Genomic DNA, 22,198 nt, shown 5'->3' on the forward strand with positions numbered 1-22,198 from the left:
CAGTCGTCCGCTACCACTGCTAACTGGCGAACTCAACCTAGCTTTGCGCCATTTACATCGGAACATTACGTGGGATCTGTTTGTTTTCCCTTCATCTTTTTTCATCTTATTTTGCTAAGGATTGCATTCAATGAGACATAAACGGCTCTTTTCCAACTGTTAGCCTTCCTTTTGTTTGTAAACGTGTAATTTGTTTTGTGGCACACGTAGGGAACAGAACAAACACGAAGGAATCTCAAAAAGGCTGCTTAGGTGAACTTTCTTGAATCTGACTAATGGTAATTGCGTCTTAAAGCCAAATGACCTTGGTGCTGCATTTTGAAAACAAATTTTGTTGCGCTTTCGTTACTACTTAAAGCTGTTTTCGTTTTTCTCCTCCTAAGTGTGTAACCTGTCACGTTCAGAATTTAAAGTCAACAGAAGGCAATGATGACGCAGTGACGACCAAGGGCACTATTTGTCTGCTTCTTTTCTTTATTCCTAAACCGCTCGCTTCCTGGCCAATCCCTTGTTGTGGGCATGTGCCATTGTCCGGGGTCATCATCGTCACTGGCGCAGCGCGTGCTGCGCGAGAATCACGCGCTCAGAAGATAACGTAGAAGAAGCCCCACGGTTCGCCGAGTCCAGGCGTCGCTCCTTCTCACGGACCTCGAGTCTCGACCTTCTAAGCTCTCAGCTACTACCTTCATCGAGGCATGGCCGACGTGAAGAAGGACAGCGTGTCCAGTGCAGCCTCCAAGTCTTCTTCGACCGGAAAGTCGAGCTCTTCCAGTAAGGACAGCAGCAAGCCAACGAAACGCAAGCACTCGCGGGCTTCGACTACCGAAACCAGCGGCAAGGTGAGTGCGATGGCGGCTGGAGACTTCTTTTTAGGTGGCGTAATACCACGTACTTCTGGGCTTGTTGGTTTATGCATTGCACTTCGTATGGCGTTAACGATGGAAACGCCGTAGCGAGAAAAGCTATACAAACGGACGAACCTCCACCTTTTAAGCCCAGCGACTCCTCCCATCAAGGCATGGCCGAGGCGAGGAAGGCCAGCACATCCAGTATAGCCTCCAAGTCTTCTGTGTCCGGAAGGTCGAACTCTTTGGGGAAGGACAGCACCAATCCTACGAAACGCAAGAAATCGCGGCCTTCGATCGCAGAAAGCAGCAGCAAGGTGAGTGCGATGACGATTGCAGCCCGTTTTAGAGCGCAGCTCTTTGGCACCCGTTCCCACGTTTCGCGTCGCCGTCAGCCTCGCGGTCGTGCCTCGCCGTAACCAGCTCCGTAGCCGGGGCTAGCGCGCTGCTCTAGCTGCGCGTGCACCTGGCACTCTCACGCATGGCGCGAGCCTTGCTCTCTTCGTTCCTCCAAAGCCGGATCATGTGTTCTCGCCTATCCTCTCGCCCCCTTCCTCCGCGCAGCCCCGTTGCGGTGATTCTCGCCGCTACCCACTACTGCGCCCTCGCCGTGCCGTTATCCCACTCTCGCTCCTAGCCGGCTCTCCCACTCTCGCTCCTATTTACGGCTCTCCGCTCCACCGTCCCCGCGTCGCGTAACTCTACGGCTCTCAGCCGCGTCTCGCTTCCGCGTTTGCAAGGCGCGTTCCTCAGTGGCATTTGTCGCCTCTGGCAGTGCTTGCGCCTGGCTGTCCTTCTCCCGCCTCCACCGTTGCCTTATACCTCCTCTTACCTGGCGCAGTGCCATTGCGGTGACTCGAAAAACAGTTATAGCGTTTCGTCGCCTTACTTCTACTTCTCACCCCAACCTTGTGCGGCCACATTGAGACCTGTCTGTGAATGAATGAGTGCGTGGCCTCCACTCAATACCCCTGTTCTCCACCCGTGTCCTCATCCCACCTCAGAACAAACAGTAAATAATAATTGCTAATGTCCCCTCCCGTCTTCGCGGAGTTTACCCACTCTAAGATCGCACGATGGTGCGTCGCCGGAGCGCCGGCTCGATAGCGGCGGATCGCCGTGTGTGCTGCCCAATCCGAAACGCCGAACCACCTCCATTCGGAATTGTGTGTTCTGTATGCGGTTGCTTGTTGAAGTAAGGCAGGAGCTGTGCTCAAAGATCGTATTACCAAGTATAGTAATCGTCGGCCAATTTTTTTAGGGTCTTAATACCGCGTACTTCTTGGCTAGTTGGTTCATACACTACACCTTTATCGCTTTAATGAGGCTAACACCGTAGCGAAGAAGGCTGGAATAACGCGAAAACACAAAATAGACGGCGCCGTGCTTGCCCTGTCTTCTTCACTGTTGTGTAGCCCTTGTTAGCGCGGTACCAAACGCAATGTTTAACCACTGTGTTGCCCCACCGCAGTTGTTGGGACCACCGCGTTCTGGCGGAGGCATGCTGCTTCCTATCTCACCTATCCGAGAAAGGCCGTTCGAAAAATGAACCAATCAAACTTTCAAGTCACGTGCCCTAGCTCCCACGACGATAAACGTGACTACTGTACCACCACGCAGTCACCACTGAAACAGTACAAAACAGTAACCACCGCTTGCAAAAAGAGCAATAATAATAATATAATATTTGGAGTTTTACGTGCCAAAACCACTTTCTGATTATGAGGCACGCCGTAGTGGAGGACTCCGGAAATTTTGACCACCTGGGGTTCTTTAACGTGCACCTAAATCTAAGCACACGGGTGTTTTCGCATTTCGCCCCCATCGAAATGCGGCCGCCGTGACCGGGATTCGATCCCGCGACCTCGTGCTCAGCAGCCCAACACCGTGCAAAAAGAGCTTTCACGACACTTAACCCATTAGAGCCCAGCGTAACTTTAAACGCACACCACCATTCTCATTTGTAAACACTTAAAAAAGAACCATACTGTCCTCCTCAGTACGCCATTTTGCTAAGAAGTGTCCTGCCAAGCCGACTGCATTCTAGTTCCTTTTTGTCTCGAAGCTAACGCTTGTCTGTGTAAGCTTTAGGAAAGAATGGCGTAAACTATGGATACATGACATTTCATATGCAACATGGAATATGAAATACTACAAGGTGGTTGGGAGCGGCGGTCAGGATATTGCTTGAGTGCGTTGCTCGGATGACCGACGAAGCAGGAGAAAAGAAATATGGAATCGACGCGGTATCCCTGTCTCCTGTTTCCTCAATATAGGTTTCGTATGTGTATTGATTCAACGGAGTGAACGCGCTCTTAAGGCAAGAAATGAACATTGGGTTATACGAAACGGGGCGCAGTCTCATCGCATCAGCTCGATGACGCGCGTGTCGCACACGACCCCCTTGCAGGACGGCGGCTGACTTGCGGCGACTTTCAAAAAAAAAAAGAAGAAAAGAAAAGAAAACCAGTTCCACGCAGTGAAAACTGTCAAATCAGTGAAGCTGGCGGTTTTTGAACTCGTGTTTAGTGCGATTTTCATGACTCTTTTGTCTCGTTGTCGCCGTTTTGCTAGATTCGAGCTTCGATTCCGGATTGCGCACACTCTTCAGTTGGGAGAGGTTGTGACCAAACCACAGTCCTATCACACACGTTGCAGCTGTGGAATTCACGGCCGAGAAATTCTCTCTTGAACCGTCCATCGGCACCCTCCGTGGGAGGAATTTCTCCGCGTCGACGTCTCTGCTCGGCCTCCTATACATCCGAAGTTGAGAGTTGGCTTACTTCTGCTAGTGCTTGGCTTGGGTTGGCTTCTCTGGAAAGTGTGGTTTGGCTTGCCTCCACCGGTGCGTGGCTTGACCTTCCCGTCAACGATCCTCGGCGGTAGCGACTTCCCTCCGCTGACGCTTTGTTTGCGCTTCTCGATCTCGAAGCTCGGGATTTGCGCGACGTGGGCGCTGCCGCTCACGCCGAGCGCAATTCATGGGGCGAAAGGGCGCGCGCCGGTGAAGCACCTGCTCCTATACCCCTTTGCGTGACACCAGACAATGGACGGCAAAGGATCGACTTAGAACAGCTCCGCTGTTTAATTAAAAAAATGGCATGACACTTGCTTCTTCTTCACGTAAGAATCTCAAAGGTGGGGAGAGATGGAGCGATCAAAAGAGAGTCACCGGATTCGGCACGGCAGGACATGTGCCCTAAACCTTCGTTAATCGATCAGAAACTACATTACGGAGGCACAGTGTCGTGGCTAGGCTGCGTTAAATACAATACACAAGGAAGCCTGGGTTGTTCGTGTGCCTGTTGTTTTCATTTAGCGTTCTTCTTCAGAATGTTGCGGTGAGATACACCGCACTTGCAGGCCCGCTTCAAAGAGCTGTGGTCGCAGTATAGCTAAAGACATGTCGCGATGTAGTGCATATTCTGGGAGCACGTATACTAGCATTAATGGATATCTGAAAGGCCAAGAGGCAAACACAAATGGAAGCCTAAAATCTTAAAGATTTAAGATTTAAGACAGAGGTATTTGTAGCATAAAATGACTTACGTCGTTACATGCAATCAGTTTACGAAGCTACATCAGCCGATTCATTTGGAATCCCCTGAGCTGGCAGCACTGTTAACAGCCCTGGCTGGTCTACTTACTCGTTTCGCAGCTAATCACATAATGTCGCAGCAAAAAGTTTTAAAAGAAAAATAGAGCCCACATGATCGCTGACGATGTGTAGCTTAGAAACTGCAAGTCCGAACTACACTTCATTCGCAGATTTCAGAGGGTCCGGCTGAACCGAAAGCGCCTGTTGCAGAAGTTCCTGCCGGGCCTGCAGATGCAAAGGTGACCAAATCAAAAGAAAAGGTACGACTCCCCTGCGGAATATGAGGGCGCAGTAAGAACTTTACGGAACCACATACTATACATATAGAATTCTTCGTTTTCTGGTAAAACCCGATAATTACGGATTTTTGCTCCCCGAACAAAATTTATGAACGTCAGGTTAAACCCCCGATTCCTTATAGACTAAAGAATAATATTAAATGAAGGCGTTGTAAAAGTCATGAAAGGTGCTCAACTTTTTGTGAACTGATGGTCACGACATATTAGTATTATTAGTAATGTATGAATATGGTATAGGCTTCGTTCTGGCTTGACGCTGGCATGTACGGGGTGTCCCAGCTAACTTTAGCCATGGTTTAACATTATGTACATGCCACGTAGCTGGACAGAACCAAGGTAATGTTTGCCATCGCTTGGAGATACTCGGATTATGATTCCATCCCACTTAATTAGATAATTAGTCATTGTTAATTAATCAACTTATCAAATATTATAATTATATGAAATGTGTGAATGAGCAAAGTGTAGAGCAACATGAAAAACTCCCGATATAGCTTTCTGTTGCTGGATACGCGCTACATAGAAGTGTTTTTTCGAGCGTGAAAGAAGTGCCCGAATACACTCGATTGCCTCGAGCGGCTAGTCGCGCGTCAATTTTGCGTGCATTCGCGGGCTTTCCCGCTCGGAAAAACACTTATGTAGCACGTATTGAGCAACAGGAAGCTGTGTCGGTAGATGTTCATGTCGCTCTACAATTTTCTCATTGACACTTTTTATCTAATTATAATATTTGAGAAGTTCAATAATTAAGACTAATTATCTAATTAGGTGAAATGAAAAATAAGTTGAGTATCTCCAAGCGACGGCAGACAAGATTACCTTGGTTATAACCCGCTACGTGGCATTTGCATATTTTAAAACTGTGGCTAGAATTATCTGGGACACACTGCATAAAGCTATACTGCATTCAGCTCGTGCCGCGGTCTTCAGTGAACGAAAGCTTGTTAATTTTTAATGGCCGCGTATCAACGAAAACGGCAATGGTGCATTGCATCGCATTTCCGGCACGTCGCACAAGGTAGACAGCAGTGATATGCTAGGAATAAAAATAACGCAGAGCTGACGTTGCTTTGGATCGTGAATGCTAGCTGTGACGTTGAGGCGATGTTTACATTACATAACCACTCTACCTTCAAAAAAAGAGCCACTTATTAAGGCGAAAGCCTTTCTAGGCTCATGGTGAAGTTTGTGCCAGCAGACCTGTCTTCCGGAGTGCCCTCCGAAGCGTCATCAGGCCAAATGAAGACAAATTAAAGAGAAATTTTATAATGAAAAAATATTTATAGTGACAGTCAGTGAATGATAAAGTTATACTAGAGATTGTTAGAGGTTAATGAGTAGTAATGACTCATAATGACTACTAATGACTTGTGATTACTACAAATGACTCCAAAATGGCGAATGTCTAACGACGGCTTGTAATGACCACAACTGATTAGAAATGACTTGAAATGTATAGTAATTAGTAGTAATGACTAAAATGACTGCTAATAACTTGTAATTCGTACTAATGATTATGAGATGACCAATATGTCTAAGGATGGCTTGTAATGACCACAAGTGATTACAAATGACTGAAATGCTTACTAGTGAGCAGTAATGGCTAATAATGACTGAAATGACCTGTAATGACTAATATTGACTATGAAATGAAAACTATCTGTAGCGACAACTTGCAACGAGTACAAATAATTATAAATGACTAACAATGCTTCATACGGACCAGTAATGACTAATAATGACTGAAATGACTTGTAATGACTACTAATGACTAGGATATGACCAGCATGTCTAACGATGGCTTGTAATGACCAAAATTGATTACAAATGTCTAAAATGCATAATAGGGAGCAGTAGTGACTAATAATGACAAAAAAGGCGAATGATAAAAGGAGGATGAATAGGCTTTCGCCGTTCACCCCTTGAGAGATTTTACGAGACCCTGTAATTTTTTGTCTAGCGGTATACCATTAATTTTGTCGCAAGACCACGTATTGGGACCCAGCCAAACAGGACAACAGCATACAAGTTCAAAAGGTCTGTCATGACTAGGATGGACATGGAAATACTCCCAATGCATACCTGTATGTCAACAAATGCTTGCAATATTAAGAAAGCATCACACCTTCGCACCTCCTCCGAAGAATGCCCCTGTGGACTAAATCTTGCACGTCTTTTGTGTAATTAAAGTGGAGAGAACAATGCAAAGAACGACTCGCGAAATCCGTGTCTAAATTGTTGTTTTTGTAAGTATGGTTATCTTAAGATGCAGCATATATTAACGCGTGACAACGAGGATTTTTAGAAATTGGTTCGTAGACAAATTGTCAAACAGCCGCATTAGCATTGACATGTTCGCCTGTTTTAGCTTGTTTATGTAGAATGCGTATATCGAAAAGAAGACCGTTAATTGTTTATAAAGCTCAACCAGAAACATTCTGTACATTGGACACCGGGACGACAGAACCCCTATTTCAACCACACGTTCATTAGCCATGATTTGTTTTTTGTTTCGGTGGGGAAAGGGCAGGCCTTACGTAAGTGGGGTGCCGCCTTTTGCCTCCCTTCATCGGTTTGTGACCAAAGAATAAGAATAAAGACACCTTATTATTGTTCGTGGTACGTTGTTATTGTGATTTACCATAGTTGCGCATATCCTCTGCTCTTGTAATCCATCACTTGAAACCTATTCACTCTCCTCGCGCTTGTCTTGGCTTTCGTTTCTGGGGGTCAAGCGGTGGATGCGATCGCCGCTCAATGCCACGGGGCATGATGTATTCGATAACCGGCAACCATGGAGTTCGAAATCGCAAGGCCATCCGATCACGGAGGCCATGCAGCAACCAAGTGAGAAAAGCGATACTGAACGCTGTTCGCTGCCGATGTGACAGCATGGTGCGGGAAGTCGCAGAGAAGGCGCACTTTGTACGGATATATTTAATTTTTCATTTTTCTTTCGCCCTTAATCACTGGCTTGCACGCTGCGGCAATGTAGTTATCGCCTGAATATGTGGCTCGGTGTTCCGAATGATAAGAAAAGATGACCAGAAAGTGAAATGCATCGTTACAACCTCCGCACGGCTCCCAGAGAGAGGACTTGCGGTCTGAGAATCGTAGGTCATGTCGCTTGTACATAACAATGTTACTGAGCAAACAGTATTCTGGCTGCTTAGTCTGGGAACATGCACTATTCATGGACAAATTGTACGCTAAGAAAAACCCAGAACACAGTGCAAAATTAGGCTTGGATTTACACTTGCGCTAGCATTGTTCCTAAGAGCAAACTTCAATCAACTCTGATGCTGGACCTATTAACAGCGAAGGAGTCTAGCCAATGGCAAAAGACAAGATTTTGTGATTTCGGCGTTTGAATGCTTGCCATTCAGGCGGGGAACGTACAGTATTCTGCTTGAGCAGATTTTCCACGTGTCACACGCAATCAATGTACGAATTTTCTTACGTTTAGTTGGTCGATTTGAATCGACTACGGAGGTACTGCCATTACCAGGCTGTCCCATTACGCGCACTAGCGAACAAGTTTATCAGCTCGCTACGACTGCCGCAGCAAACACTTTCAGACAAAGGTCATGCAAATTTCATCGCTGAGCACGTGAACCATTGAAAGAAACTAGCGGCGCTGTATGCTTGCAGATTCCGCTGGTCCCGGATGCAACGAAAGCGCCCCTGCTGGAAGCGCATGCCGGGCCTGACGCTTCAAACGAGCCCCCGAAGGCGACCAGCTCAAAAGAAAAGGTGAGACGCAATAACGGATACTGAGGGCACGATGAAAGCGTCGCGTATAAGCCCAGGTAGTGCCCAACAGTGAACACTATAACTGCGGCAACATTTCTAAATGCGCACGTTTTCGCAAATAAATGACAAGTTATTTTAACAGCCATGCGGACACACATGAAGTGTTTCAATTTTGCTATATCCTTGAAGGGTGCCATCGACGGTAAGAAATCTTGCAAGTGCATAGGCACTTTAGCGCTAGGCGTCACGTTGCACATTCAGTAACATGATACCTGACGCCTGTTATTGCCTGGAAAAATTTATTTGGATTGACAGAAAACAAATAATTGTGCGGCATTTATTACCATTTAAGGTAAGGCTAACTTATTCATAAGAAACTAGCTGTCTGCATAAGCCCCCCCGCCCTTCCTTCATCTGATAATTGAAAAATAAAAACGCGCATTTGAAAACCCTTATCTTACAACCACTTCACTACTGGAGGCATACAAAATACCATCTTAGTAAGTATCGTACAAAGCACGGATACCAGAAGGTAACTAGAAGCCAAAGAATGTTAGATTTTATTACAAAATACACTATAGTAACTCCCAATCAACATGACTTTAGAAGGGAATACTGTACGGCTACTTCAGTAAATTCAGTGGCAGACAAAGTAAGCCCGGCTTTAAACGATAATCAAATTATCATTGGTATCGTCATAGATGCAAATAGGCTTTCAACGCAGTGAAGCACAATACGTCGCTGTAGAAGCTCCTGCACCAGAGATTTAGACGGATTGCTTCAAAATTTTTTCGCGTCCATTTAAATTGGCGGACTCAGTTTGTACAAGTATGCGACAACAAAAGACAGGAAAATCCTTTAATTGGGCGTTCTGCAAGGTTCAGTACATGGAGCAACCTATCAATGATTATCCTATCTCCTTGACCCACACGCAAACTGCTGTGTGTGCAGACGACACTGTCTTAGTTATAGCACTACAGTTAACAAACTACAGGTCACTTTTGAATAGTTTAGACGAAAAAAATCATTGCTAAATACAAGGAAAACTGAGCGCGTTGTCCAACATATTGCGTAGAAGCACAGTGCTACGCGTATGCTTCACATTGTTCTGTGGTTAGCATTGTTGAGACTCGGGGTAGCGTTTAGGCAAATTTGGTCCAAATGGATGAGTACGTCCGGAAGTAGGAGCGAAAGAAAAGGTGTTTATTTTACGCTATTTACATGTAGTAACAAGTCGTCAGATTGTAGTCATAGCTCACACATGCCTGCAGACGTCAGGATGCCGATCTCTCACCAAGGTGTAACAGTCGCCGGGCGGAACAAAAACCTTAACGTGCCGATAGTGCGCACTGTTTACGGCCATCGAACAATGTCCTTTTTTGGCGAAGAAATTTGGTACAATATGGCTAGCTTGAATAAATGTCGGCAAATATTGCACCGTGGCTTAAGAGACTCACTCTTTCGGAGAGCTCGAAAACTCGCGAATAACTGCTGATATTCTGTACATCTCTCATTGATGCTGTAATTTTCATATTAACATTGCACTTAATAATTGACCCTGTACTTACTCAGCCTTTGTGATGAATCCCCTACCAGCCATATCGGCTAAGGGTCCAGATGCTGTCAAAGTCATTTTGTGCACTTTTTAAGTACAAGAAACGTTATTGGGGAAAAAACGCTCGTGTACTTCGGTTTAGGTGCAGGATAAATAACCAGAAGTGGTCGGAATCGTTCCGGAGTCTCGCATTATATGTGGTGTGTTTCGTAAGCAGATCGTGCTTTTGGCTGGTAGAACCTCACAATTTTTACTTTCTTTTACACGTATGATCTGGTGAAGGTCTTAGGGTAGCACATAAGCTGCCAAGGCACTCATACTATCGCCCAATTTTGATTTGCTCGCGCTGGTATGTAGCTTCCACTCTGCCGGCGCTGAGCTTTGCAGGGGAATTTAATTAAACAAGAATGTTTTTTTTCTCTGCATTTTCTTCCCTATTATTCAAATCTCTGTACTAATCAAATCTCTGTCGCCAAATGAATGAAAAATGGGATTTTGACAGAATAATTGACCACCCTTAACTATTTCGGAGCTACTTTTTAAGTCTGCATTTTTCGAGCATGCATGACCCGTCCAAGTGTGGCAAGGCACCCACCGTGAAACGTTTGTCGCAACGTTATTTTCCATTGCACTGTAACCCACGGGTGTTGTTTATTTCTCGCTTTTTATGCTACTGTTCCACAGGAACCACCATCACCGCCGAAAGAGCCCCATGGGCAGCACCCTTCAACGGATGCTTCAAGGGCGATAACGTTCAAAGAAAAGGTGCGACTCCGCTACACACGGTGAACGCGATCAAACAATGTTTTAGCTTATTTAATTGGGCTCCTTACAAAACACCGGGTTTCCGAGGTGACGTGAACGGCAGATGACGATGGTACTTATTGGCGTCCCCTTTTACGCGTGGCGTCGACTGTCACCTAGCCTGCTTGATTCACTACATTTATCGCCATCTAGCCTTTTTGCCCCTGTGATGTCGATCTTAACTTTTCTATTTAAAACCGCTGTCATTATATTGTACCATTACCTACGCTTGCCATGTCTCCGTTTATATTGTTTACATATTGCCGCCAAGGAGTGTGCGCTGCTTAGATTCATCTTGAAACCTTAAAAACCGGACTCTCCACCAAAATGTTACGGGGAGAAAGGACGCTTGACAATATATTTACAAGATATATACAACGGGCAGAAGACAGGCATACAAGATGGAGCACGCGTGCGAACGACTATCGGCGATCGTCGTCTTCGTCAGTCCTCTCATTATCCTTCAATCCTGCAGCACCTCGTAACAATATGAATACCTACGGTGGCCTTTATTCCAACACTGCACTTGTCGTTTCTTATCTCGACTGCTGACAAGTTAATGCTTCCGCCCTCTTTGTATTCCGTCGCCTCTGGAAGGTGGACACTCGATTCCTACGGGTCTCGCTGGGTGAATATATTGACATTGTACCACGATGTTGTGAGTCATTTCCAGGCTTTCATTACACTACACACGTCTCATCTTCTGCGAGGGCTTTCTCCGGTGTGCGTTTGTCCTTAGGGAAGCAGCTCGAGCCTCATATAGCAAGGCACTTCCCTTTGTGTTATATTACAGATTTTCCGTTCTGATTTCTTCCTTAGCATTCTTGTAAATCTCTGTTGTCTTTTAAAGTGGAGCTATAAGAACTTCGCTGGGTTTCTCTTGACGTGCGCAGCTTCGCCGAGGGGGGGGGGGGGGGGGGCGGGGGGAGGGATAGCTGAGAGAGAGTGAAAGCACACTATAAAGTGACGCGGCGAGGGTGGGTGGAGCCTAGCGGGGGAGGAGGAGCGGCGCGCACGCGAGTGAGGAACGTGGTCCGGATCAACACCAATAGCCAACTCCAAGTGGAAAGGGACAAGCCTTTAGTTTTAGCCCTTTCCACTAGCACTAGGTCAACAGATGGGGCGGTCGCATGAGGTGGCAAAAAAGTTCGGCCAATCACCGCGACATCGCAGTATCGCGTGTCCGGCTGAAGAGTCGCCCTACTGTCCCGGGGAATCGGCATTCCCCGGCGCGTCTTTGTCGACGTGCACCTCTTCGCTGTTCAGTTGCTCGTGTTTTGCGTGTTGCTGTGAGTGTTTCCATGTCTGCGAGCTTTAGGAATGTGAAAGGAAGGACGCTGAAATGCCGTGCAAATGATGTGTACCACGATGCCGCGGCAACTACACCGGGGACACGAAGGTGCGCGTGTTAAGATCCCGAGGGAGGAAACAGTGACGAATGCTTGGATACGCGCTGTGCCGCGGGAAAAGTTCTAGGTCACCGAGAATTCCAGGGTAAGCTTATTTTTCGGTATAGCATTGTTATTTTGTATCAGTGCCAACGAGGCGATGCACCGAAAGATGGGACAGAGCTACCGCTGACGCCATCCGAGTTCATCCGCGTTTCTCCACATTCACGCCGAACGCGCGCAGTGCCCGTAACCACAGCCCGCGTCTCTGACGACGGCTCGGCTAGTTTAGACAGTGGAAGGAGAGTTGGGCTCACTCGTCCTGTAGCGTCGGAAGCTTTAATTCAATAATTTCGGTAATAATTTAAGCTTTCGCCTTCAAGGGTTCCTCATCAGGCGTTTTGTGGTTATACGTTGGAAGATGTTACGTGTCCTCAATGGAGCGTTCTGCCGCAAAAATTTTTCCGATCGGCTCTATAATAGCCGAGATAGAAATAGTTCAGTGCCGCAAACCTGTGATTTCATTAGGTGAGCTCCACCGCATAGCGAGACACTCTCTCCACTCGCCCGGTCTAGCCTCCGCAAGCGAAATTCCTTCCCTGCGTTCTCTCATGCCGGGCTTCGCGGATCATGTGACACATACGTCACGGGCTCCGCTCTGACTTTTTTTTTCTCCTGGCTATTTTTTTTTTTTGCGAAGCGCACTTCCGCTGGCGACGTTGCGGGCCAGCTGTTATCGTTTCGCGCAGTGCAGGATTTTGCGCGCTGTGCAGGACACATGACTAGCGGCATAATTAGGCGCTACACGAATACTGAGGCAGGACAAGTGGATCGCAGAGCATGATCACGCACTGGAACACGGTACAAAATGGCATAGTTTCATTACCGGCGCACGTGACCGCACAACTGGGGGAACGTGCGGTTATTTCTCTAGACTTCAATTGGTCAGTTCAAGCAACTGATCACACAGATATCAGATGTTGTCTTGAATACTTAACCAAGTCAGGTGTCACCACGAGCGACGTCACACTGCGGACATGACTATGTAGGCGCAGGTGCACGAGTACGTCATACACCGGCTAGGAGCACTTCCGCCGCGAGAAGGAAAAACGGCGTTCGGTTTGAAATTTCAGATCTTTCTGCGCGCGTAGCGATGTAATACTTTGCAGACACGATCGCTATCGCGCAATGTATGCTCTGCGCATGTTAGCTCAACATGGCCAGACTTGGTAAGGGGCTCTTTAAGAGGAAGCTTTAGCTCAGGTGTTATGTAAATACGTGTATATACTATGTAAATACATGCAAAAGGAGAAATCGTTTCATCGGTCACCACTGCACCAAACTTAACGAGGTTTGTAGAATTTAAAAGAAAACGTTAAAATCTAGTGACTGTTGGTTTCGAATTTCTAATTTAGGACGTACATTTTTTTACTAAGTATTGCCGAAAATCGCAAATTTTCAGTAAACGAAACTTTGAAGTTTACAACTCCATAACTCAGCAATGAAAAATGACATTAAAATTATGTGAATCGCTTCTAATAGCATATCTTAAGTGGACAAAATAGATATGTTACACATGAATCTCAAATTTAGTAATGTTTAAATACAGGCTTTGCAGAACACCTGTACACAACATAACCAAGTCACGTAAAATATGAAATGACATATCGAATATGTACGCTTTGATGATCTAATGGATGCCGTTTACAGAACAGTGACATCTATTTTTGACGGAGAGCCATTAATATTTAAACGTCGTGCTTGTATCTTTTTCCAACTTCCGAATTCTTGAAAATTCTTTGAATGAAATTGATTCCCTAAATCGGAATTCGGCTTCTAACAGTCACTAGAACTTCACTTTCTCTCTCAAATGCAACAAATTTTATTAAAATAGGTCCAGCGGTTCCTCTTGAAGCCTCTTAAGTAAGGAAGATTAAGGAAGCTTTATCTCGGGCCTAACTCCGATGCGGCCTATTAAAATACATGTAAAACGCAAACACGCTTCTCTGAGATAACCCCTGGATTGATATTAATGAAATTTGTTGCATGTGAGAGAGAAAGTTTAATTCTTGTGACTGTTGGAAGCAGAAATTCGATTTAGGCCATGAATATTGTTAAAGGAAATTTAAAGAATTCGCAAGTTGGAAAAGAATAGACGCTCAAAGTATATAGATTAATAACTTTGCATCGAGAACACATGTCGCGGTTTTGCAAACGGCATCCACTAGATCATTCAAAGCCGAGAAATTTGATATGTCATTTTATATCATATACGCGAATGTGTGACGTTCTTCAAGAGGGTTCTGCAAGGTATCTCCATATTACAAATTTTTCTTTAGATTCATGTGTAACATCAATTTCGTCCGCTTTAGATGTGCTATTAAATGCAAATCGCAACATTATATTATCATTTTTAACTGGCGTCTTACAGAGTTGTATATTTGATAGTTTCGTTTTCTTAAGACTTGAATCTAGTCGCACCTAGTCGTTAGCAAACCTGATGCGGTTCCCAGCGCATTGCTTTAGAGAATATCAGCGCGCCGTCAGCGGTGCTTTCGCGCCCAGGTGCTGCGCTTGTTCCCAACGTAGAGAAAAGCACAGAGCAAAAATTAATTTCGTGTAATGGCTCAGGAACATGGATGACACGAAGTGGGTAGATAGAGTGCACGAATATATGTGCTTTAATGTTGTCAACCCAGCAGTAAGGCTCTGGACTGAGGGCCTCTGAATACCTAGTCACATTATTAAATAACGTTTTCTCTCTTTCGCTGGACAAAGTACGGAAAAAGAGGTCAAGTTAAAGCTGAAAGCCAAGTATATTGTAATTGGAAGTGCAAGTAGGCAACAATGAATCTATTAAGTTCAGTGGCGATTTAACGGTGAACGCGAGACAAATTCCGTTGCATTACGTCGCATCTGCTCCTGGATCCATGATTCTAACCAAATTCACTACACTGCAAAGGACAATTCAGGAGCTCACTCGACACACGTCTTGTTTCTGCATGGAGCGAATTGCAACTGAAGGTGGCCTGGAGCAGACCAGCGTCCCTTGCACGACATGACAAATAAGTTCTGCGGAAGCCCGCAAGGTAGAGGAAAGTACATGAAAGGAAAAAATTGCCCCCCCCCCCCCCCCAAAGCGTAGCACGAAGTTACAAAGGAGACCCATACAAGTATATCAGAGAGAAAGCCTAACAGTTGAAGAAAAACTCGTCCTGGTTCGGATTCCGGAACAGGACAAATTTGCACGCACTGTGGGAATTCATATGCGAAGCATCTTATACGTACCAGACCATTCAGCATTGTTTGGGATTCCGCACACCGTTGCCAGATGAACCAACGTGTTGTGTTTGTGAAAACTGAGGAGTTGCGTCTTGTGGGTCGCGAGTACACGTACGTGTGACGCCCGCAGCGCGGCGACGACCAGGGCGAAGACCGTCGTACGGCAGCGAAGGCACACCTGTGCAGGCCGTTCGGCGTGAGCTTACGACATGGCGATTGCTTGGGTTATACGTGGGTAGCCGACGAGCGTAAGCGAGATAAATACGGCTTGAGACGTCATAAGCAGCTACGTGACGCACACTGGTACGTACTACCTATGGCTATGTCATGTGGCGTATGTTAAAACGACTATGGCATTTGCACTCCGGCGAACAAACGTTCGCCCACTCCGTATTTCATAAATAAAATTCACCCCGAAAGAGAAATTAGGAAAGAATGTAACGTGTGCGATGGCATCATTGACATCAGACACATGCTGGCGGGCTGTCCCGCGACTCTCGCCGACCCCGAAGAAACATGGCTTTATTGGCACAAGTTGATAACAAGCTCTTCATATCAAGATCAGCTACGGGCTGTCCAGAGGGTCCACGATGACGCCATAAGGCTCGGCCTGGCGGTGCCGACGTGGACGCAGCCCGCCTCGGTCTGAAAAGACCGGGCTTCAGGACACTAATAAAGTTTTGTGAATGAATGAACGAACAAACGTTAAAACATGAAAAACTTGGGCGAACTTGAAGTGGGTACAACGCCGCAGTTTCTGAAATAGCGCAAACTGCTACCAAGGAAGTGCTGAGTAAAGTGCCTCGGTCTCGGATATACTGTTGCCTAACGCTGCCCTGAGAGCGCGAGTTGTCACAAGGAAAGAAGGCGAGGAAGCGGCACGTGGCGATCGCGCTGAGTATTTCAAAAAGCTGGCTGCCTTTCGAACTAGAGAATTATGCGTGCGATCGTGATATAGCGCGTAGAAAGATAGCAATGTCATTTGTCCAGAGTATGACAGCATTGTGCATGCTGTGGAAAAGGTTAAAAAACATTGTTCGTTAAGCGAAAGTGCGGTGAACTGGGCAAAATGCCTGGGATTCTTGCATGGTGACTGGCTTGGGATGCCAGATATTTTCGGTGACATCAATTTCGTTAACACACCGACGTAATATCTAGGGGCACCCTTGCAATACTACGAGGACAATCAACCATACTGGCAAGGACAGTGGGGCAAATTGCACGGTAGGACAAGAGAATGCAATGGTTGTAAATGGTCAATATTTTCCAGAGGAAGTGCCTGTAAGTTGTTTCCGGTCAGTAAAACTTGGTACGTGCTACAGGCTCTTCAATGCTCGAGGGTTAACAGCCAGAAATTTCCCCGTGTTTTTGCATTGTTCGTGTGGGGATCCAGAGGTACAAGAACAAGTCGGACAAACCTCTCTTTGCGCCAGATAATAAACGGTTTTTTTCTCCTTACGTAAAAGACCTTGCAAAATACCCCTTCCTACGCACGATGTGCAAGCTTCGTCCGAGCAAACAGCTGCTGTACATTGTCGTATCCGCGAATAATTTGCCAGGAAGCGTACATGAATTTCTAAAAGAAGTAGTTCTAGCCTGTCTGCTCGGTTTTCCGCTTGAATATTTGGCTGCTGTGACATGAAAAAGCTTGCACAAGGACCTGTGTGGTGTTATACTTCTTGAACCTTTGAATAGGTCAAGGTACCCTGCAGGACGAGGGAAAGATGTACTAAAGAGGGTAAATAAAATGATGGTACCTGCAAGAATGAAAACATCGTTTTCCCAACTACATACATGTGCGCTTGCTGTCAAACCTTGGCAGGCAGAAAAGGGCATATGCGTGTCACGGGGAACGCACTGCATAATATGTAGAAAATAGGAAACGACAGAGCATGTGTTCCTCGATTGCTGGGACGCCTTGTTTCTACGGGACCTTCTGCGGTATACCAGTAAAAAAACATACTCTCGGATACCCCAGGCCTTCGGTATCTCCCTGTAGAAAGTAAGGACGGGCCACCAATTGATCTCAGCAGGCTGATTGTACTCCATAGCATATGGAGGTGCAGGATGGCAGTTGTGCACGCCGATGTGGCTGCCCGTTCGGTGCGTCAATACTTGAGAGTACGACACGTTTTGTTGAAAAAAATAAAAACGAGAAGTGTTCCAGACTGGTTAGCCCATGGAGAGCTGCTCTTACGCAAACTCTTTTTAAATATACGCACTGGCGCAGATGAGCTGGTGTTCTTTTAACGCGGACAATGAGAATGTTGCAAATATCTTTATTTTTTGTTTGTGACGTTGCAGAAACAGGCAATAAAGAAAAAAATAAAGGAAAAGTGATCGTTGTATAGTGGTTAGAGCACTTGGCTGCTATGCTCCACGGCAGAAGCTAAATCCCACCATCTGTCACACATTATTTTCTTTTTATTAAAACGAGGCGACAAAAAAACCTACCTATCGCAATGTGCCAAGAATGACGCAAAGAATGCTTCGGATTAAGACCATTTGCAACACCTTCAGAATGTTTTGAGCTCTAGAGTAATAAAGCTTTAGGCTCCTTAGCAGCGTATTTCAAGGCGTTCTCCGTGGACAACGCACAAAGTTATCAAACAAGTGCTAATTTGATTGCTTCTTTATACTTGCCGAGGAAATAAAACATTTGTCGCTTAATGACTAAACGCTTTACGCAGACAAAGCTTCGCTGAAATATAGTGTTTGTAGAAAAATAACCCAGGACACCTCCGCACTTCTTATGAGACGTGCATGCGAAAGCATTATCCAGTTGAACGCAGCTGAGTGGTCCTTCGAGTTATGAACAGCTCGCGGGCAAGCGAGCGTGCTGAGACGCTTGGCCAACACTTCCTAGATGGCACAAGGCCGGTGCACCTCGATGCGTGAAAGGCAGCAATAGAATCTACTGGGTATGTTCCGGAGTAAACCGCGGTGATTTTGACGTGACCGCTTTCAGCACGCCGGGCTTGGCAATGGAAATTTCGGTCCAGTTAGCATGACGTCATAAAGCCGAGTCTCCAGTCCCGCTGTCAGGGGCCTTGGCACGTTTTGATTTGGCCTTACCGAGGCGCTGTTCGAACGCAGATGAGAGCTTGCGCGGGCAATGAACGCGCGGACGACACAGGCTTCTGAAAGCGAGCATGACGTGGCGTCACAACAATGCCCTCTCCCCTCTCGCAACACCTGGCGTGCTATGGCAGCAGCAGCAGGCGTTTCCTTTCGCTCGCTGTGCTCCGTCCAGGCGTGCTCGTGACCTGGCGTCGCAACCAATGGGAATATAGGTGCTATTTATCGCTTGTCCAGACGCGAGACACAGACTTTTAGCCTCAATGGACAATTTCATGCTCTCGCATGAAAAAAAAAATATGCGACTGGGTTAAAATTCAAAGTTTCAGGTGAATTGGGAGCACGGTAATACGCATGCTGACGTCGGAGCCATTACGTCGCTTGTGGGAATTCTTACTCTCTTTGAGCGGTTTTCTATTTCTCCTTGAAGCTTTGCATACGTATATGGGATAACCTCTTATTTTGAATCTACGTTTTGAAGTGTCTCTAAGTGTGCACTTGTTACCACGGGGGCTTTATTGCACGCTGTCTCACATTCAACGGAGCATGCGCAAAAGCTGATGGGGTTGGGCGCACAGCTTGTGAGAAAGCTTTAGAAGAGTTTCGAACAAGTTCTAGAAAAGCCGGAAAGACATCTTTGGTGGAAAAGCGTTTCTAGTCAAGAACGAGGAGCACACGCTCGGCGCTGAGGCCTTTTATATTTGAGCGAACTGCTTCACTGGAGCTCGACTGTGCAGCGTCGCACAGGGCTTTCCTCTTGCAATGCGGCCTTTGGAGGATTATTTTGCCAAAAGTCCACCGTGCATCCATTGTTCTCGCTGAAAAGAGTCCGTAACGTCAACGACGTTCAAATGCAACACTCATTGTCTGTTTTTCTTACCGGTCTAGGGATGTGACGTTGTTTGAGGACTTTGTCCCACCACGAGCTAATGCCAAGCCAAAGAGACTCTTAAATTACTGTGGAGGTTGGCGTCTGACGTTTTACATTCTTAGAGCCATGGTTTAAATATATTAACCTCTCTCGCAGCACGTCGAATCGAATGAGAAAGCTCAAGAAAAACCCATGCACCGCGGCAAGGTGAACATGCTGGTGGTCGTCCCAGCGTTGGTCCTCTTGATAGCCGCGATCGCGGCTGTCATCTACATGATCACCTTGGATAAGCCCCGGAAGCGCCTGGACACGTGCACGAGCGACGACTGCGCTGCCTTTGGCCGAGAGCTACGCGCGGCCGTCAACTGGTCGGTCGACCCGTGCCAAGATTTCCACGCGTTCGTGTGCGGCGGATGGAGCGACCCCAAGCGACGAGAAACGACCGAGTCGCGCATGGTGGCTGCCGCCTTGGATCTGGCGATCGGGGAAGCTAAAGCTGACCTGACGTATCGCAGCAAGGCGACGCAGTTCTTTGAGAGCTGCACCATGGCCGGTAAGTGGCCGCAAAAGAACCTGAAAGAATTCGCCGATCTCCGGCACTCCTTGGGCCTGCCCTGGCCCGAGCGAAAGCCCAGCAGCGCAACGCACCCGCTCGACATCATGGTGAACCTGGCGCTTAACTGGGAAATGAACTTCCTCTTCGACCTCGGCACCGTTACCGTAAGGAATTCTACCGCGCTGCTCGTCTCCCGCGGTCGCCTGGATGCCGTGTGGGAGGAGAAGTCGCGCAGTGTCAGGACGAACGAAGCAACGTACGAGGTTTACGTGAACGATTACTACCAAGTCCTCAACACCAGCAGTGCGCAATCTGGCGTGGGAGCAGCTGACCTCCTCGGCATCGAGACGGCCTTTCTCAACGCGAAGCGCGAGTTCCTGTACGACACTCCTCGGCAAGAATGGTTCGAAGTGGCCGCCCTAGACTCCAAGACGCCGTCTGTTAAGAAGAGCAAGCCACGAGACGCCGTCTCGTGGCTTGCTCTTCTGAGGAAGCACGACAGACAGTTCGTATGGACCGGCAACGACACCGTGATCATCGAGGATTGCAAAATATTGGAGAGCATCGACAAGCTGCTGAAGGGCATGGACCACGACAAGCTGATCATCGGGCTCTCGTGGATGTTCATTCAGACGCACCTCTGGGCTGTTTTGGGGAAACCTTCACTAAGATTCGGCAGCATCAACAACCTGACACAGATGAAGGAGCGCGGCTGCATGGAATACGTCGAATCTCGTCTAGGGCTGCTCGGCTGGGCGACGACGCTAACCGAGCGCTTCGGCACGAAGGAGAACCGACTGAACATCGCCAGTTTCCTGTACCGAATCAACGCGCAGACGAAGCGCCTAATAAACAAGCTCAGCTGGATGGACCACGATAGCAAGCAGATGGTCTTCTCGAAGCTGGACAAGATGACCCGCACCATACTGCCAGGGGACAGCTTCTTCGACGCTAAGGAACGCGATAGGCTGTACGCCATCTTTCCCGAAATGCGCGGCAAGACCTTCGTGACAAATCTAGTCAAGACGTCCGAGATCTACCGAGCGCTACGCAGCCACAAATACTTCGCGGACGTGTACAGCGTTCGCATGTTTCCCCGGTTTGGTCGCGAGCGTTACCTCTACCTGCCAGACTTGATGACGCTCGCGTTAGTGAACCTGAGCCCGCCGATGTACTACAAGGAGGCGACGCTGGCGATAAACTACGGTGGCCTAGGCTCCTTCGCGGCTCGACAGATGGCCACGACATTCGACGATATCGGCGTAACGGTGGACGACTTGGGCAAGCACCGAACGTGGCTCGGAGCCGAGGCGGCAGCAACGCACGAGATCAAGGCTAACTGCAACGTGCACTCCGGCTCGGACAGCTCGCGGTGGCGCCCGATGCGCGCGCTGCCCGTTATGCCCGGGCTGGAGATTGCCTACGAGGGCTTCTCGGCGGCCGTGGCGGCTGACTTTCGAGCTCTGGAAGACTTAAAGGTGCTTCATCTGGAAGAGTTCACAGACTTCCAGATCTTCTTCCTGGCGCAGTGTTACGCAGTGTGCGCAAAGCGGCCGCAAAGCATGCGCGATGATTGCAACGTTCCGGCCATGAACTCGCCCATTTTCGCAGAAGTGTTCCACTGTCCCGCAAACGCGCCCATGAATCCGCCAGACAAATGCACTTTTTTTTACTAATAAACAATTGCGGCAGTTGTAACTTTTTTAACGAGCGAACGCCGCCCACGTCGGAGAACAACGGCTCAGCGATGTAAGTTTAATATGAATGACGTCCTAGCATCGCGGAAGCGAGTGACGCTGTGGTATTTTGCATAGAATTCCATACAATAATTACTTGAGGGATTTCTTGCCGTGCAGTCATTGTACCACCATGGGAATGATGGGAAATACATGGATTTGTCTTATCTTCGTGCTTGTGGATTCCGACGCTCTTGAGGCTTGGTATATTACGTCATCCTATAGTAAATTGCAGCGCAATGTATACTCTCCGAAATGCAGAAGACGCCACGAACACGCACAATTGCTATTAATTGCAAGGGTTGAGCTTGTCCTGGCGATCAAATCTGGCCCGCCTGGACAAGGCACTGGCATGTCCACGATAACTTCATAAGAGCGTTTCATTCACTTGTCGATACACGCGTCCGTGGCTTAATAGTTTCAATATCAGGCT

The 22,198-nt window shown here is 47.3% G+C and overlaps 1 protein-coding gene across 1 annotated transcript; it reads left to right on the top strand.

The window, feature by feature from the left end:
- The first annotated feature begins 134 nt into the window (after positions 1-134).
- LOC135914000 (neprilysin-1-like) lies at positions 135-21,810 on the top strand. Its single transcript, XM_065446701.2, has 6 exons — positions 135-839; positions 995-1,162; positions 4,614-4,703; positions 8,394-8,495; positions 10,735-10,815; positions 19,630-21,810. Exons 1-6 carry the CDS (start codon positions 696-698, stop codon positions 21,703-21,705), a joined length of 2,661 nt encoding a protein of 886 aa, XP_065302773.2. The 5' UTR covers positions 135-695; the 3' UTR covers positions 21,706-21,810.
- Positions 21,811-22,198: the final 388 nt, after the last annotated feature.

This window comes from Dermacentor albipictus, chromosome 7, assembly GCF_038994185.2.
Source record: "Dermacentor albipictus isolate Rhodes 1998 colony chromosome 7, USDA_Dalb.pri_finalv2, whole genome shotgun sequence".
NCBI classification, from domain to species: domain Eukaryota; kingdom Metazoa; phylum Arthropoda; class Arachnida; order Ixodida; family Ixodidae; genus Dermacentor; species Dermacentor albipictus.

What these genes read in the sequence shown, in the direction of transcription:
- LOC135914000 (XM_065446701.2), top strand. Translation starts at nt 696, where the DNA reads ATGGCCGACGTGAAGAAGGACAGCGTGTCCAGTGCAGCCTCCAAGTCT. An exon ending in CTACCGAAACCAGCGGCAAG is followed by an intron (nt 840 to 994) that starts GTGAGTGCGATG and finishes CCACCTTTTAAG; the next exon opens with CCCAGCGACTCCTCCCATCA. An exon ending in CGACCAGCTCAAAAGAAAAG is followed by an intron (nt 8,496 to 10,734) that starts GTGAGACGCAAT and finishes ACTGTTCCACAG; the next exon opens with GAACCACCATCACCGCCGAA.